This window comes from Gavia stellata, chromosome 12 (genome assembly GCF_030936135.1).
Source record: "Gavia stellata isolate bGavSte3 chromosome 12, bGavSte3.hap2, whole genome shotgun sequence".
Taxonomy (NCBI): Eukaryota; Metazoa; Chordata; class Aves; order Gaviiformes; family Gaviidae; genus Gavia; species Gavia stellata.
In genome coordinates, this window is record NC_082605.1 from 13,742,655 (window position 1) to 13,759,469 (window position 16,815).

The window sequence follows — 16,815 nt, forward strand, 5'->3', positions numbered from 1 at the left end:
AACTTCACGGTCCCATGAAATTCCCTACCTTCTCCTACCCCAAGATTCCAGGGAAAGTTGCTGTGTCAGGCAACCATTCCCCCCGCCCCGCATTGATCTTCTGCCTAAGAAAATAAATTAAAATTTTCTCTCATTTTGCTTCTCAGGCTCCTGCTAGCAACAATGCTTTTCTCATTCAGCTTTTGACACGAATAGCACTATCCCTATGAAGCTGACTAGTGAGATTTATCGCAGTCCTGAGTAACAATCTTTGTTATGGCACGACTAAGCCAGGCACCTGCCAGACATTTATTATAATCACATATCTGTCGAAGGACTATAAAAAAAAGAAGGCTATGCTTTAATCCAAAGGATGGGTTTCATCATAGACTCCGCCTCAGTACTGTGGAGAAGAGACAAGTGAAGGAAAAACACAAGCTCTGCAGAAATCAAGCTGCTAACAATTAGATTTATGTCAGATGCATCTGTACAAACAACAATACCCAGTGACAAACTGACCATAAAAAAAAAAAGCTTTATTAACCCTTTTGCACCAGCAGTTCTTCAGGTATCCATTGCCAGCAATGGAGTTCAAGCCAAGTGATCCAATTTTCAGCCCCAAGAGGTTAGCACTTTACATTCACTTACAAAGCAGAGTGAGGTACATTTTCAGAAGTAGAAAGATTTGGTTACAAGTCCCATAAAAAGATGGAGTGTTCCTTGGCCATTTTAATAGATTAAGAACTGGTATGGTCCTTGAGAACATAATAATGCAGGCATTGGGAGCTCGAGGTGTCTCAGCTTCCAGGGTGAGCATGGTGACCACTAGAGCAAGACCCAGTAGTCCTTTCAGCATGATTCCTCCTCAACCATTCTACCTCTCAGGAGTGGACTCCATGCTGCAGTCACAGCCACCAGGTAGAAGATCTCATCTACCAATTAGTTTGGTTTGGAAACCCAACCCAAGAGGGTTAAAAAATCCCTGGACATAAGCTGTAAACTCAAGATGAGAGGAACAGAGAGTCCTCAATGTTCAATTAAGCTAAAGATAGAAAAATAAAACTGGTTCAACCAAAGGATGTAATACTGCCTACAAATCAGGATCTGAACTTGAATGTAACTTGTAGACTTTTTTTTCTCCCCAAGTCTTCAACCTAAAAAATGGATTTATCTGGACACATACATAGTTCAAAAGGCACAGGAAGTAAAAGCATTTCTGAATGACCTCGTGTGAATTCAACATCAGTATAACTGTAAAATAAATAAATATGTGCAAGATCAGAAAGATCACAACGTTCTCCTGCATGACATATCTTATTTTGTAAAAAAAATACACATACGTGCATACACACATACCTCATTGAGAATAAAAAACAGTACATACACCCTTTTATCAAACTCCTATACATAATTTTATAGGCATTCAGTACATCACCATAAGAAACATTTAAATTACTACCTTAAAATGTAACCAAAGGGTTTGTTGTTTTTTTTTTTCCTATACAACCCTATACTTATTTAGGTGTCTGCAATCCAGATAAGTACAGTACATACAACCTCTCCCCCTGCCCCCCAAGAGAAACTGCAGTTTTTCAGTGGGGCAAATCTTCCTAGGAAACAATTCATAAAATACTCTGACAACTGCATATTCTGTAAACCAGCCGGAAGCTCCACGTGCATGTGACACTCTGGGATATCGATAAAGAACAAGTGTTAACAGTGTTCAATTAAAAAAAAAAACAAACAACCCAAAATAAAAAGAGAGTGGCCAGTTTACAGGTAACTTGGCAGCAGTTTATAGATGAGATAAAAATCAAGGTGCTTAAATTTATATGACGGTCAACATTCCTCCCAAAAAAGGGAACACAAAGATAGAACAAACCTCTCTCAGATACTGTTGGACTCTTAGCTAATCACTTACAGTGAGTACAGTTCTATTGCAGGTTTTTTTTTTTTTTCAAGTTTTGCTGGAAGAATTCAGCAAAGTACTTGGGATGCAGGAGCAAGGAAAGGGAGAAACTCAACATGAGCTACAAACTGATTCACAGCTAAGTTAACATTTAGAATCTAGCTTTCTAAAACAAAGATTTTAGATCATCTCATTTTCATGGCATAGGACATTAATTTTGTTACATGTGACACTTTATTCCAGTTTTCCGCCAAAACACAGGGGCCAAAACAATTATTTTTTTGTGCGTGGAAAACACTTGCAAATTTTAGCTCTTAATTCCTCGATGCCACTGGCTCCAGCAGGAGACCAACGGAAGGAAAGTTTTAACTGTCATAGGCAGGATTATAAATTTGTACTTGTTAGCTGTAGAATACTTGCTTTCCTGTGAAAACAGTAAATATTACCTCAGTTTGAAGTTTAATACAGTACTTCTCCCTGAAACAACACTGTACAGCAGTCTGCCTCAGTCTCTCCAACCACCAGGCAGACAGGGTATCTTACCCAGGCACGTCAAGTGGGATTTACATTTTTTAAGAAAATCTTTCAGCTGCAACTGTCCTTAGCAAATTGCGAAGAGTGCAACCGTAATCCAGTACTCCTAGTTTTCATATTTTCCTTGGAAAGAGACCCATGCAGTTAACTCACTCTGTCAAGACATGATTGCCCAATTTGTTTTCAAGTAACTCTTCTTAATAATGGTCATTCCAGATCCTGTAAGTTTATTGTGCTTCCAGTGAACTGAGAGTTATCAGAACCTGCATCTTCTTCAGTGGAATTGTGTGGTTCCTGTTAAAGCAAACAGACAGCATGAAGAGTTCAGTGCTTTCACCTCTAGATGCTTTTAACGCTGATCAGTAAGATTACCTTGACATTTATCCAAGACCAGAGAAATGCTTTGAATGGTTTAGAGGAAACCCAAAGCTTTCCTACTTTGGGGACCTACTCAAACAGTGCCGCTCCAGATTTCGTTTGGAATGCTTCAGATGAGCATTACAAATGGAGATAAATTTAAAAATCACTGTTTGCTTTTCCTCTCTCTACTGTGGCCAATGATCCCAGTACTTTTCTTGTATTTCTAGGTTTATCACAGTTAAGGTGCTTGTCTCAAACACCAAAGCTTTGTTTTCTACCCAGGAGAAGCACACTTGGTAAAAATAACTGCATTGCAGAGTTTATCAAAACCGAAGTCCTGCATGGTCAAGTAGCAAATGTGGTTTATGTACATGCTATTCATTCATTGCTGCTCGGTTCTGAGCTGCTCCTACTCACTAATATGCAGTTTACCAGAACAGCAGATAACAGAACGTTTATGCAAGAAGCTATATGAAGCTTTCTGCATTCAAACAACACTGACACTCAGTAGTTAACAAGGGCAAGTGGTGAAATGGAAGACTGTAGAAGCGAGCAGGCTTTTTAATCCAACTGCCATTCCCATATAGACACTGCCCTGAAATCTAGGCTCAAGGTTTTATTTCCCCCTTCTCACCCTTCCTGTAGCCTGCTACACACCAATTCTGATCTTCCTTCTTGATCCACTTAGTATCTGCAGATTGGGATCAGGAAAACAAGGATGGGGCACTTCAGTAATAAATGAGTAACATTTAGTTATTCATTACTTGGCAACAGAGGAAGGAAAAAACCCCACCTGTGACGTATCACAGGTTGGTAACATACACAAGATAAATCCTGCAGTGCAGCTCTCCACTTACTGCTTCTTGCAAGTGAAACTGAACTCCCAGTGGAAAACAAGGTATTTTCATTAGGCAGAACACCAGAGTGTTCACAGTAAACTCTCCAAAGGACCTGGGGGTGTTGACTGACAGCCGGCTGAATATGAGCCAGCAGTGTGCCCACATGGCCAAAAAGGCCAATGGCATATCCTGGCCTGTATCAGAAACAGTGTGGCCAGCAGGAGTAGGGAGGTGATCGTGCCCCTGTACTCGGCACTGGTGAGGCCACACCTCGAATGCTGTGTTCAATTTTGGGCCTCTCACTACAAGGATATTGAGGTGCTGGGGCGTGTCCAGAGAAGGGCAACGAAGCTGGTGAAGGGTCTGGAGCACAAGTCTTATGAGGAGCAGCTGAAGGAACTGAGGTTGTTCAGTCTGGAGAAGAGGAGGAGGAGGGGAGACCTCATCGCTCTCTACAACTACCTGAAAGGGGGTTGCGGTGAGGTGGGTGTTGGTCTCTTCTCCCAAGTGACTAGCAACAGGACAAGAGAAAACGGCCACAAGTTGCGCGAGGGGAGGTTTAGACTGGATATCGGGAAAAATTTCTTTACTGAGAGAGTGGTCAAACATTGGAGGAGGCTGCCCAGGGAGGTGGTGGAGTCACCATCACTGGAGGTGTTCAAGGAACGTGTAGACGTGGCACTTCGGGACATGGTTTAGCGGGCGTGGGGGTGTTGGGTTGATGGTTGGACTTGATGATCTTACAGGTCTTTTCCAACCTTAGTGATTCTGCGAAGCTAGGCAATAAAACCGAATGACTCTGACATGCTGTACCTGAAGTATGTGAACAGGTAAATCCACTGTAAGCTGAGAATGTGATGAGGAAGACTGAGAACTCAGCTGAAAGGGCAAATCTCCCTCTCCTGGGGAATCATCCTGTGAATGCAGAAACATGATGCGATTACAAGACACCCAAGCATCTCAGCACAATATGACAAATTTCACTCAGCCTCACAATCTTATAAAAATCTGATAAAGCTACTGCACTGTACTAGGTCTAGGTCTAGATTCACAAAGATATGTGGAAAGCTAACTACCACTTAAATCTGAACCTAGTTCAGTGTACAACCTATTATCCGAAACAGAAGGAACGATTCATCTTCCAACAAACAACACTCAGAAATACGCGAAAAGTTTCATCACGTTGTGTGAAGCTGATACTTAACATAAAAGTTAAACATTTACACCCATCAGAAAAATAGAGGAAGAACTCTGTCCATAGCTTCCTCCATACCATATGTTGTCAGGAACAAAGTGGAAAGAACTTACTCTCTCTCTGGGTACTATACTATACCTGGCCAAAAACATATTACCTGCCATGCTTCTCTAATCAGCCCCCATGGTTTACGAGGTATTTTCAGAAAATAAAATCTTAAGCTTTATTTCAACAGCTTAGAAAAATAACAGTTTAGGCTGAAGCTTCATTTTGCAGGAATCTTTCCATGTCAGTTTCATTTACCTTGTAAATGAGAAAGAGGTGGAGTAATGTAAGAATTTGGGGGGGTGTCAACAAAGACTGGAGAAAAAAGTACTCCCATGCATCCCCTAAGGTAATGCATGCTAGTAATCCTTTCCTTTTGGAAGAACAATTAGCCCATATTTTGGGACAGGAATGTAGCACCTGTTTCGCTGCTCTCATAACTGCCTGTCCAAACTGGGAAAATCCTAAGCCCTTGAAGGATCACAACTCTCACATGCAAAACAAAAGTTTGCTAAAGTTCTTAGTTCCACCACAGCATTTCTCACATCAAGTGTATCCAGCCTAAGCAGCTGAACACTATGTTCCCTACAGTTACAGTGCCCATATGTTCCAGGCTGGACTGAAGATTAGTACTAAACCAAATAAAAATATCTTACCCATTTCCACAATGCATCTGTTTGGGCCCCCAGCAGTTGTATGATTGAACCACCTCTGTTTTCAGGCATTTCTAGAACTCTCTAAATCCAGTTTCATATAAACTTCCCAGGAAAGTGCTTCTTGTGGGCAAATGCCCTAATGGGCATGGTACATACTGCAGATCTCAAGATCCCATCTAGGGGCAGTAGTACCTGAGTTCACAGATAGTCAGATTCTTCTATAAATGTGTCGGTTTGGGTAACAGAGAAGATGAGCATGTTTCTCCTCCTCAGCTCTTACCTGAAGAAGCTGAATTTGCACATACTGGGCTCCAGTGGCAGGGTCCCTTATTGTCAGCCCTCCGTTTGGCAGAACTATGTTGCCACCCAGTCGACTGCCAGGACCGGATGATGGCAAGTTGGTAGGGCTTACTTTACCACCCTTGCTTTTCCTCTGACCAGAGCCAGATGCCCCTAAAAGAGAGCAATTTTAATATTTAGACGGTCAGAAGCAATTTGCCAAAGTTTCCTGCTAGTATTTTTCACTTCTATGCAATTACACTACACAGCAAATGCCTGGAACAGTGCAATATAATTAAGCACCATCTGATAACTGCTAGAAGGCCAGACAGCCATCAGCTGATGAACTCCAGCTGCTGACTGAGCATCTTTTTACATGAATGCCATTAACACCACATCACAAACTGGTAAGCTCAGGGCTCACCCCTGTGGTAGCACAGAAGTATCAGCGTATTTGTGGAGTTATAGAATGGAATTAGGAAGTAGAATTGCATTTCTATTTTTAATTTTGCAACTCATTTCCTGAGAAGTCATGTACATAATTTTTTCACACTGTAACAAGAGCATAGTGAAGCTCATCTATTTCCAGAAAGATTTCAAGGACTGTTAGGTAGAACAGGCTACAGAAGTACAACTAACACAACCTTAAGCATTTTTCAATTTAAAACAAGACAAACCAGCTGCTTGTGTCACAAGCTGAAAACCAAAAACCTAATCAAAATAAATGTAAGGATACAATCCTGTCAGCTGTTTCAGGGGTTTTATTTTGTTTTGTTTTTTAAATCTAGAGTTAAAAAAAAGGCTTGGATAACTTCTTTTTAATCACTGAACTTCCCTCTACAGTGTTTATTCAACCTAGTTAAACCAATTAGAAATACAAGACTCTTTAGACCACTTTGAGAAGCACATAGCAGCATTAAGGCAACAGCTGGTGAAAAGTGGACTATTGGGAGTCTTGAGTAGGAACAGAAATAGGAATTTTCTGAGGCCATTTTAGGAGACATACAGATTAAGTGCAATTATCTTTTTGAACTAATGTCCAAAAGACATGTTTGATGATACATGCATATGTTTGGTAACACAAGCACACTTAGAACTAGCTTCATAAAGCAGTTATCCTTCTGTGTGATGATTCACTGCACCAGACAGAACTTATGCAGGTATGCCTTTTGCAAATACGGAAACATGACAATGCTCAATTCAGAACTAGTCTCTTAACTCACCTTAAAAATTATCACCTTGATTTTCAGAGGTGGAAGGTATTAAGAGACAGCAAGGAAGAACTATGCTATTTAAATATATATAGATATGTATGTGTGTGTGTGTGTGTGTATATATATATATATATATATGATGTTCCACTCTGACAAAGTAACAGTGTATAATTCACATCAGAGAGCTTTGAGTCAAACTACAGTTTAAGAGGACCCATCTGAAATCATGACCCAAACCCCACCCTGCACAAGAACTCTCTACAAGGCTACAGTCTAAGAGAGAGGTTTCATTATTTCTAGATAACTAGGAAATAAATTCCTTAACACTGCATACACACTGTTACTAAGTGAAACGCAGAAGCAAAACAAAATCCAGCTGATGTTTTCATTGTCTGTACTAAGTAAAAGAGAACCCACTAGGTAAGACCAAAAGCGCAAACAACAGAAAGCAAAGTGACCCTTAATTATTTTTTTTTAATAAGGAAACAAAAAGCAGATGAAGAGATGGAGGGATAGTGTCTTGTTAACAATCATGAAAGATATGGTGCAGATTTCTTTGTAAACTTACTGTGAATTTGATATTCCACAGAATGTGATTATCCTAAGTAACAGATGGTACACCACATGCATAATTATTTTAACTAGCAATAAACCGGATGGGATGTTTAAGAATGTACTCAGATACCTGCTGCCATTTCACTGCCAAAACCACTAAATAATTGTATTTAGCATATTTAACAAAATTAATAGCTTCTCACCTGTGCTGCTCCCATTCCCTTTTTGCTTTCTTTTCTTGGCCAGCTGAATGGCTCTGTAGTCTGTTCTTGCAGACCCACTGCTCTCCTAGTAAAAAAAAAAAAAAAAGCCAAGAGATGTCAAGTTTTTTGAAGGCAAGAACAAACCAAGACAATGAACACAGACTAATGAGTTCTCTGTTGCAGTTATCTTTTACACTGCAAACACTGAATTCTAGTCTTCCATGCTCTTCTGATTAGAGTTTCAATAAATTCCCTGTGTGTACTTAATATCTGGAGTTCAACACAAAAGGAAGTTGGCTCCACGTTTATAAGTGTTCAGATTTTAGGAGGGTAAACATTTACTTTGTAATGTAAATAAACAGTTAAGTCTGCAGTAACATAGTAAAGCAGAAAGGGAAGAGTACTTAAAACAGGAATGAGGACTGAGATGAAAATGTTTCAGTTACTCTCCCAGCCCAAATCTTTCCCTGGAACAAAATGCAGAAGACATACCATGTAGTCTTGGGTATTCCTGTAAATTCCATTTCATCCTCAGACAGATGACCGCTTTTTTTTTAATCCCTTATTTTGAAAGGTTCTCCCTTTACTCTCACCACCAGAATTCCAGTATTGCTTAAGAGAACTTATCACCACACTGAATCTACTTCTGACAACACGCTATTCAACGTAACGTTTTACATCCTTCATCAAAAAAAGCCAAAATGCATGATCTGCAAACTCTGAGAAAAAGGTCTCCCTATAAGGTATAAGTAGCAATGGATATCCCCAAAGTCAGGGCGGCTCAGTCATCTAGGGGTAAAATGAATACAGTTACTGCATACCAAAAATGAGCTGCCAGTCACTGTGCCAAGATCCATTTCTTTCTGTGCACTGTAGCTCCCTGGAGGGTTGGAGAAGACAAACTGCGTCACTACTTTGCTGCCCTCTTGTTGACCAACAACATCCGTGCTGGGAAGCAAATTCCGTTCAGCTTTAGTTGGTGTTAGTAACTCAGGCACACTGGTACCACTGAGGCTACTAGAAGGAGTCAAAGTGGCTGTGTCGATTGTTAAATTATTGCTGGACGTCAAACCATGCACATCTTGACTGGAATTCCTCACTGACAGAGATGCTAGCGAACCCAAGGCTTCTGCATTGACAGTCTGTACATCATCCAAATTTAAAGTGCTTTGCTGTAGAACTGTTGCACTGGTTCCCAGCAAGAGAGAACTGTCCAGGCTCTGCGGCATATCGCTGCTAGCCACCAGTATCAAGGGATCAACTGCCTGGCTTAAAGAATTGTTACTGACAGGCAGGTTTCCTCCGAGCGTTGAGCCCACTGAAGCAACATCAATCGTGACAATTCCAGAGTTCACTAGAGCCATGTCTGTTGCAATTCCAGAATTGCTACTAGACACGTTGGAGAACAGGGATACAAGGTCTATGTTGCTGAGATCGCTCTGTCCCGAACTAGTGAGTTCACTGCTGGGTGTGAGGGAGCTGGTTGCTTCAAGCTGCGTTAGGAGATCTGGAAGAGAATGGTTTGGTTAAAAGACAGACCTCCCATCAGACACAGGGGAGGAAAAATATGAATGATCAAAAGAGGAAGCTTAAAACTCTAGATTCTCATCCTACTACAATGCTTTCCAACTTCCCCGAAAGCAGATTTAAGGAAAAGCAGCTTACTGAATTAAGTTCACTCCTTTACTGAGAAATTTCAGTTACAAAAGCACTTGCCAAAAGATAACACTAAGGCAGTCCAGACTAAGTTAGGTCGTAGAGGAGTGGAAAAATAAGTGCAAAAAGAAATGCTTTTAGTCCTTGCTCATATTTTACAGATGGCACGGAGGACAAGCTCTACTTCATACAAAAAAGCTGCCATTTCTCACAGTTTCACACAGGTCAAGCTCCAGTCTCACCTTCTGACACTCAGTTACAAGTCCCACTGAAAATTTTAGGGAGGAGAAACCAACTCCAGTCTCGGTGAAGATTCTGCCATTCATTATCAATGGGGCTTGGATTTCAACATCAGTAAATACACATTTTCCTTAATAAAACACATAGTTTTTCCATTGCACCCTCCTACAGTTTGAAACAAATACTTTACCTGGGCTGAAGTTATGCTGTTTGACCATGTGTGTCTTCATACTGTGTTTGGAAGTGAACAATTTATTACAGCTCGATACAGGGCAACGAGTCTTTAATGAATCTACATCCTGAAGATGTTTTTTGGAGTGAATATACAGACTACTTCGTGCTGAAAATTTTGCACAACAGCCTGCAAGAAGATATATAAGGTTTTAAAGTTTCATCTAATTTCAATTTGATGTTCATATTCAGTATCTTAACAAAACAAATCAGAGTAGCTCTGCAGAACACTTATTTGCTATTCTGCAGCCCCTGTGCATACATTCAGAGAAATCAGAAGAGAGCCAAATATACATAATATCCTCATTTTACATCAAGGACATCTCAGTGGGTAAGATAGTTCAACAACCTGTTTCTGACAACAAGAAACTCTTAAGTCATTCAGTGTAATGCACAACCTTTCCCCGCTATGTCATCTTAAATGTAAACTCTTCATGACAACTGCTGGTAAAACGATTAAAGGGAGAAACAATCACCAAGTAGAGCTACTTTACTTTATGAAGCAGAATATTCCAGATCAGACCCAAAATCTTTTGCTCCTGGAGTGCTACTGAAGTGATGAAGGTAGTGCTAAGAAACACACGGAGCATCAGCAAGGCTCCCGTACAACAAAAACAGATACCATTCACATGGCCATCCACCATCCCAGCAGCAGAGACTACCACAGTGCAACCACTGAACACTCAAGATGACATGTCACAACAGCAGAACATGGCTTTGAAGGTGTTAGACTGGACCACTTTTCACCACTTCTCACCAATCAAGTGAAAAAGCTAAGCTGCAGAAACTGAGTATCAGAAGCAGGATTTTCCAGAATAAAGCAGTTCTGTTCATCATAAAGAACAAAATCAAGCTAGAGCATGAGCCACTGTTTTCTCCACAATCCATAAATTTGAGAATGATCACTCATTCAGTTACACGTATTTTGTTGAGTTTTACCTTTTCAAACTCTGTTAGAAGACTTACTCTAAATTGCTCTGATCCTGTAATACGCTTGCATTTGGGGAAAAGGCACACAATCTTTAGGCAATATACACACTGATTACCAGTTAATACATACAAGAGTTGAACAATACCTTCTACTGGACACTCAAATGGTTTTGTACCAAGGTGAGTAATACTGTGGCCTTTCAAGTGTTCTGCTCTTGTGAAGGACTTCCCACAGCCTTCTACTGGGCACATAAATCTCCTGTCATCTTCGTGTTTCCTACAAGGGAAGGAAATTGCCATTGGCATGATTAAATCTACTGCTGCTTAAGTACTGGAAAAAAAAAACAAACAAACAGCAAGTGACTTAGGACAGTATAATCAGAAAAGGCTACCTTTTATGTCTCAGCAGCTTGGACATACTAGTGAAAGACCAGCCACAACCTTCAAAGTCGCAGATGAAAGGCCTTTCACCTTAAGCAAGGAAAGGTTACGTTAATAATCTAATACAGAAATACACACTGCTACTAGAAAATCTCAAGAGCTGCTTGAATTGAATTAATTTAAAACATGAAGACTCAACCACCCTCTCCTGCAATTCACCGCAGAGTACTGTGATGCCCCTTCCCCATCGTAGAATCTGAGTCTTCTTTAACTCAAGGCCATCGCATCTTTCCCTATGCATCAGGGAGCACACATCAACACATCTCATACTAATCTGAGCTATCTTGAAGGTGCGTCAATAACCAGCAACAGCATTATTCAAAACAGAAACACAGCTGAAATGTTTTTTTCTGTTTTCATGACCTGTGATTATATATTGATTACAACACAGTGAGGTATGTGAAATTAGTTTCCATCACGTCTATGAACTTTCACTTAAGAAAAGTGACACTTTAAAAAAAACACCAAAACCCAAAACCCACACTGTAAAGCCATGAAACCAGGAAAACAGAGAACAGTAGAGAGTGCACATAATTGTCTTTAGAACATTAAAAGGATGGATTTCAACTTAGCAGTGGTCCTTGCAAGTCAGGAGTGCTTGCTTGAGTTGAAATTTATCTTCTTGCTCTCCCAAACCTTGGTACATAGATTTCACATGTTCTGAGAGTTTTTCAGCCATCTGTTTTGACCAAGATTAGGAATTTACACAATGTTTTGAACATCTATGAACTTGGGAATAGAGCTGGGATAATTTTTCTGAACAGAGTTCACGTGCCAAAAGCCACAGCTTTGCACATCCATAGCTACTTCGCATTTGGCAAGTTCATTCAGCGGACTACTAGCCCCCAGAAGGCCAAGACTCAAACGTTTTCACTGACTCCAAATAACTCATGTCACCCTTTCTCCCTTCATGACTTTCAGTTTTTCTAGCAAACCAAAGTCCACTCTCCACATACTATCTTCTGTGTACTTCCCCAGGTACAAGCTGCCCTCAAGAATACCTGTGTGACTCCTCATGTGGATTTTCAGTCGGCAGGCTTTGTCATACTGCTTGTTACAGCCAGGGAACGAACAGGAGAACTGCTCTTGCTCTCTGAAGTGGGCTCGATTATGGGAGAACAATGCACTCACTGTGATAAATGTTCTTTCACAGCCTGGGGAGAGAAGGGAAACAGCGCAACCGCTTGATACAAAACTGAATCAGGAAAACCGCATTCTCTTCTCCCTCCCAACTTTTAGTGGGGGACCTTCACGATCCTCTTTTTTCCAGGATATCACACCCTGGCACACTGAAAAACCACACGGTGTAATCCTAAACTACATTACTTCCGGGGATTACAATTATTTAGATAAAGCGGGCAATCAAAACACGTACAGTCCGGTTTAAGGCATACCACTGAAGACTTGTGCTGTGACTTAAGGCGTTTCACCACACCAGCACAAAGCCACAGATAAGCTGACCAGCGAAGGCGCAGCATCCTCCAGCTCCCAAAGTTCCCCTCTTGATAACTGAGGTGGCTGGAGCGGGGGCCTTCCTCAAGACTTCGGGAGCGATCCGAAGGGGAAGGAGGGGCAGCGGGGAGGAAAAGCGAGCCGAGCCGCTGCACAGGCTCCGGGAAGAGATCCCATCCTCACCCGGGCGACCTGTTTTTGGAAGGGAAGGGACCCAAGCCCCAGAGGCCCGGCGGCGGCTTACCGGGGAAGTCGCAGCGGTAGGGCCGCTCGGGCTCCAGGTGGCTGCGGCGGCGGTGGGCGGCGAGGCGGGCGGCGCTGGGGAAGCGCTGCCCGCACGCCTCGCACTTGTGCGCCGCCTCCTGCTCGTGGGCGCGGCTGTGGGCCCGCAGGTTGTAGACGGTGGTGAAGCGCTTGGCGCAGCCCGGCGCCGCGCAGGCGAAGGGCCGCAGCTTGTCGTGCGAGTGCAGGTGCCGCCGCAGCTTGTAGGCCGTGGCGAAGGACCAGGCGCAGCCCGGCACCGGGCAGCCGAAGGGCCGCGCCGCCGCCGCCCCCCGGCCGTCCTCCCCGCCGCCGCCGCCGCCGTGCGCCGAGAGGCGGTGCAGCCGCAGCTGCTGCTTGCGGGGGAAGGCCTCGCCGCAGCGCGGCTCCGGGCAGGGGAAGGCCGGCGGCGAGCGCGGCCGCGGCCCGCCCGGCGGCTCCGCGGGGCTGGCGGCAGCGGGTGGCGGCGGCGGGGCGGGCGGCGGCGGCGCGGCGCCCGCGGCCTGCTCGGCGCCGGGCCCCAGCGTCAGGACGCCGTTCTCGATGCGCACCACCAGGCTCTGGTTGTTGATGGTGATGGTCCCCGAGAAGGAGCCGTCCTCCGCCCCGCCGCCGCCATCGCCGCTGGTGGGGGGCAGCGGCGGCGGCGGGGGAGGAGGCGGCGGCGGCGGCGCCGAACCGGGGGCCTCCTCCGGCGGCTCGGCGGGCGGCGGGCCGGGCTGGGCGCGCCCCGCTTCGCCGCCGGCCTCGGCCGCGCCGCGCACCACGTTGAAGACGAGCAGGAGCCCGTCGTTGTCGGGCGCGGGCCCCGCCGGCAGCGCGCTGGGGCTGGGCGCCGGGCTGGCGCCGGACTCCGGCTTCTCCTCCACCAGCAGCACCGGGAAGCTCACGTAGAGGCCCGACGCGGCGGTGCTGGCGGCGGAGGAGGAGGAGACGGCGGCGGCCGCCGGCTCCCAGTCGGGCGGCGGCGGCGGGCGGTGCGGGGCGGCGGGCGGCGCGGCAGGGCCGCCATGTTGGGCGCCGGGCCGGGCCCGGGCCGCCTCCGCGGCGGGCAGCCCCTGCGTTTCCATCTTGGGGGTCCCTGTAGCAGCGGCTGAAACCGGAGCCGCGGGGCGGGGCCGGCGCGGGCCAGCGGGGAAACGCGGAGCGTGGCGCCACGGAGCGGGAGGCGCGGGAGGCGCCGGGGAAACCCGGAGCGCGGAGTCGCGGACGGGGCGGAGCGGGGACAGGACAGCGGCGGGGCTCCCGCGGGCGGGCAGGGGCCGCCTCGGGCCGCTCGCCCCTGCCGGGCTCCCCTCTCCTCGGGGAAGGCTGCCCTGGTGGCTGTCCTACCGTAGCGAGCCGCTGCACAGCAGCTTCTACCTTTAATTCCACTCGACAGCCGAAGTGGCACAGTTGGAATTCAGTATTGGGGGATTATTCCGGTATCTCTCTATTCCTGTTAATAGCAAGGAAGAAGCTCTGCCAGAGCAGAGCAATTCTAAGCTTGCAGCCACATTGGGAGGGTTGCAATAGGTAAAATACTTTGGCAAAATATCCTGTGCACGTTCAGTGGAAATATGAACCAGCCTTGAGGGAAGCAGAGTCCCTGTTTGAAGTATGGTCGTGCCCTCCATCACCCGAGACAGTCAGACTCGCGGAGAATGTGGAGCTGAGTGAAGACGGGCAATAAGGAGTGCCGCGCAGAGGGGAGCAGGCTGCAAAGGAGGGAGGGAAAAAGAACAAACAGACAAAAAGAGATTGATAGTAGGAAGGAGGCTCTAAAATGACATACTGTTGCTGAAGTCAGTTGAATCTATGCAAAAAAACCCTACAAATTCAGCTAACTTTTTTCTTTTAGTTCTTGGGCAAAGCTTTCTGCTGCCTTCTGGGTCTCCAATACTCCAGGGAAAATTATCCTGTATTTGCCATGGAAATCACACCAGTCCCCTCCTGCTGTGGGACTGACGAGCAGTCCCAGCAGATGGTGCTGTGATCCTTCCCCTGGGCAAATCCTTTCTCCTTTCTGCTGAGCAATTTAGCACCAAATCTCCAAGACCAAGGATGGGAAACTCCTGGCCAGGCACACTCAGCTCCAGGGAAGCTGGTGTTTCTTGCCGTAGAGCTGTAGGTACACCCAGAGCTCCCCTGTGCACCTTCACAGCCATCTGCACAGAGTCTGAAGTCCCTGGGTGCTTGAGTTCAGCCTCCTCCGAAATCCCCCTTCCCCACTGCTGACTTGTCACTAGTGTGAGTTATTCCCATTCTTGGCTGGCACTAGCCACCCTGATCTCTCTGTGGAGGTCTCTGCAATACCTTCCTTCATGTTCCTAGGAAAATAAAGGTCTGCCCAGGAGTTTATTGCTTAACACATAAGTGCATCCCTGATTGAAAAATGTCAAACCTGAAGGAGAAAAGAAAAAATATCAAGCCAGAAATCCCTTATGTTTGCCACAGCCTAGAGAGGTTCAGCAAGACCCTAACTAGGAGTGCTAACACCTCTCTCAAGTCACAAGCTTTATACCTTTAAAAAATACTGTAGTTACAGACATATAAGTGACCTGCATGAATTATCCTTTGTCACCAAGCTCTTGCCTCTATCTGCAACCAGGCACAAGCTTTTTGGGACAAGTGTCTGCATTTTGAGGAAAGCATTAAAGGTACTAGGATTCATAGGAAGGATACTTCAGCCTGTGGCAAGCTTGAGACTTCACTACAGAAATTCACTACCTCTATATCCACTGGATCCAATGCAATGTCTACAGATGCATGGCTTGAAGACTGTTCTCCCTGTAGTGGGTTTGTCCAGCAATGAGGTCAGCTACCTAAAAGTGACATCAGCATCCCCACAGAACAATAGCTCATTCACAGTCCCACTTCTCTGCAAACAAGTAGAGAACAGATAAAATGAGGCTCATCAGAGCTCAGAAACGGTATCTTTACACTGGTCTTGTTTATGGTTTCTGTATGCTGGAAACCACCCACTATTTCATCCCAGACAGTAACAGGTTATTGTTTCCCTGTGCCCTCCCAAAGGTATTGTAAACCTCAGTTCATGTTTCTTAAGTGCTTGAGATATGCAGTTAAGACCAAAGTAGATTTAAATGTATACACATAACTATATACTTCATAATTAAAATAAACAACAGTGAATAGTCATAAATATGACCAACTGCTCATCAGTTCACTGCTTTTCTGTAACCCATTTCGCCTTACTCATGCTGCCTAGTTGATAGACACAGACTTTATAATCTGAACTTCAACTAGTAGCTCTAGAATTGTGCTCATACATTCCTGTTCTATGTCTCCCTCCAAGTAGTCCAGAGTTACAAACTCCCAGGGACTTCAGTGGTGTTCAACACCGGTGTACTTGAAAGGTTATGTCCCCTGGTCAGTAAAGCTATAAGGATGAAAACAAGGTTCCTTTTTTGTCTGGGATGTGAAGGTGAGCATGCTGTCAGGCACTCCAGTACTAAACAATACAAAGATGAAGAGTTCATAGTATTTATTCAACATTTTGTCTTTGGTGGATTTTCAACTCAGAATGAAGAGGAATCTGTGGAGCAGCTCTACATTCCTTAGTACAGAAAAGCCAATGTATTTTCTGGTTGTTCCTCATGACAAAACAGTACCCTAGTGCTTTTGGGCTATGAAGACTAGAGTGGTTTTGTACAACACCAAAATACTAACTTTGGACCCAGTCCAGTGTGGTTATTAATAACAGGTAATACAAAACATATGTCAAAGCAAAGGCTGTCAAATCTGGCTGACAACTATTCACATCTCAATCGTATAACTTGGCAATGTGGGCGTTTTTTCCATAAGATAAAGCGATTCCAATCAATTGCAGATTGCAC

At 44.7% G+C, this 16,815-nt stretch overlaps 1 protein-coding gene across 1 annotated transcript; it reads right to left on the reverse strand.

Annotated features, from left to right (window-relative positions):
• Positions 1-519: 519 nt before the first annotated feature.
• Positions 520-14,049, reverse strand: ZXDC (ZXD family zinc finger C). The gene is made up of 10 exons (XM_009813862.2): positions 12,963-14,049; positions 12,268-12,420; positions 11,218-11,296; positions 10,972-11,102; positions 9,855-10,025; positions 8,590-9,275; positions 7,769-7,853; positions 5,798-5,970; positions 4,435-4,536; positions 520-2,716 (listed from the first exon to the last, which is right to left on the reverse strand). The coding sequence occupies exons 1-10, from the start codon at positions 14,047-14,049 to the stop codon at positions 2,630-2,632; spliced, it is 2,754 nt and encodes a 917-aa protein (XP_009812164.2). The 3' UTR covers positions 520-2,629.
• Between the last annotated feature and the right edge of the window lie 2,766 nt (positions 14,050-16,815).

Excerpts from the sequence above, each read along its gene's own strand:
- ZXDC (XM_009813862.2), bottom strand. The coding sequence starts at position 14,049 with ATGGAAACGCAGGGGCTGCCCGCCGCGGAGGCGGCCCGGGCCCGGCCC. Across the intron at positions 7,854-8,589 it reads TGACTGGCAGCTCATTTTTG|GAGAGCAGTGGGTCTGCAAG; the intron begins GTATGCAGTAAC and ends TTTTTTTACTAG. Across the intron at positions 4,537-5,797 it reads TGCAAATTCAGCTTCTTCAG|GATGATTCCCCAGGAGAGGG; the intron begins GTAAGAGCTGAG and ends CTGCATTCACAG.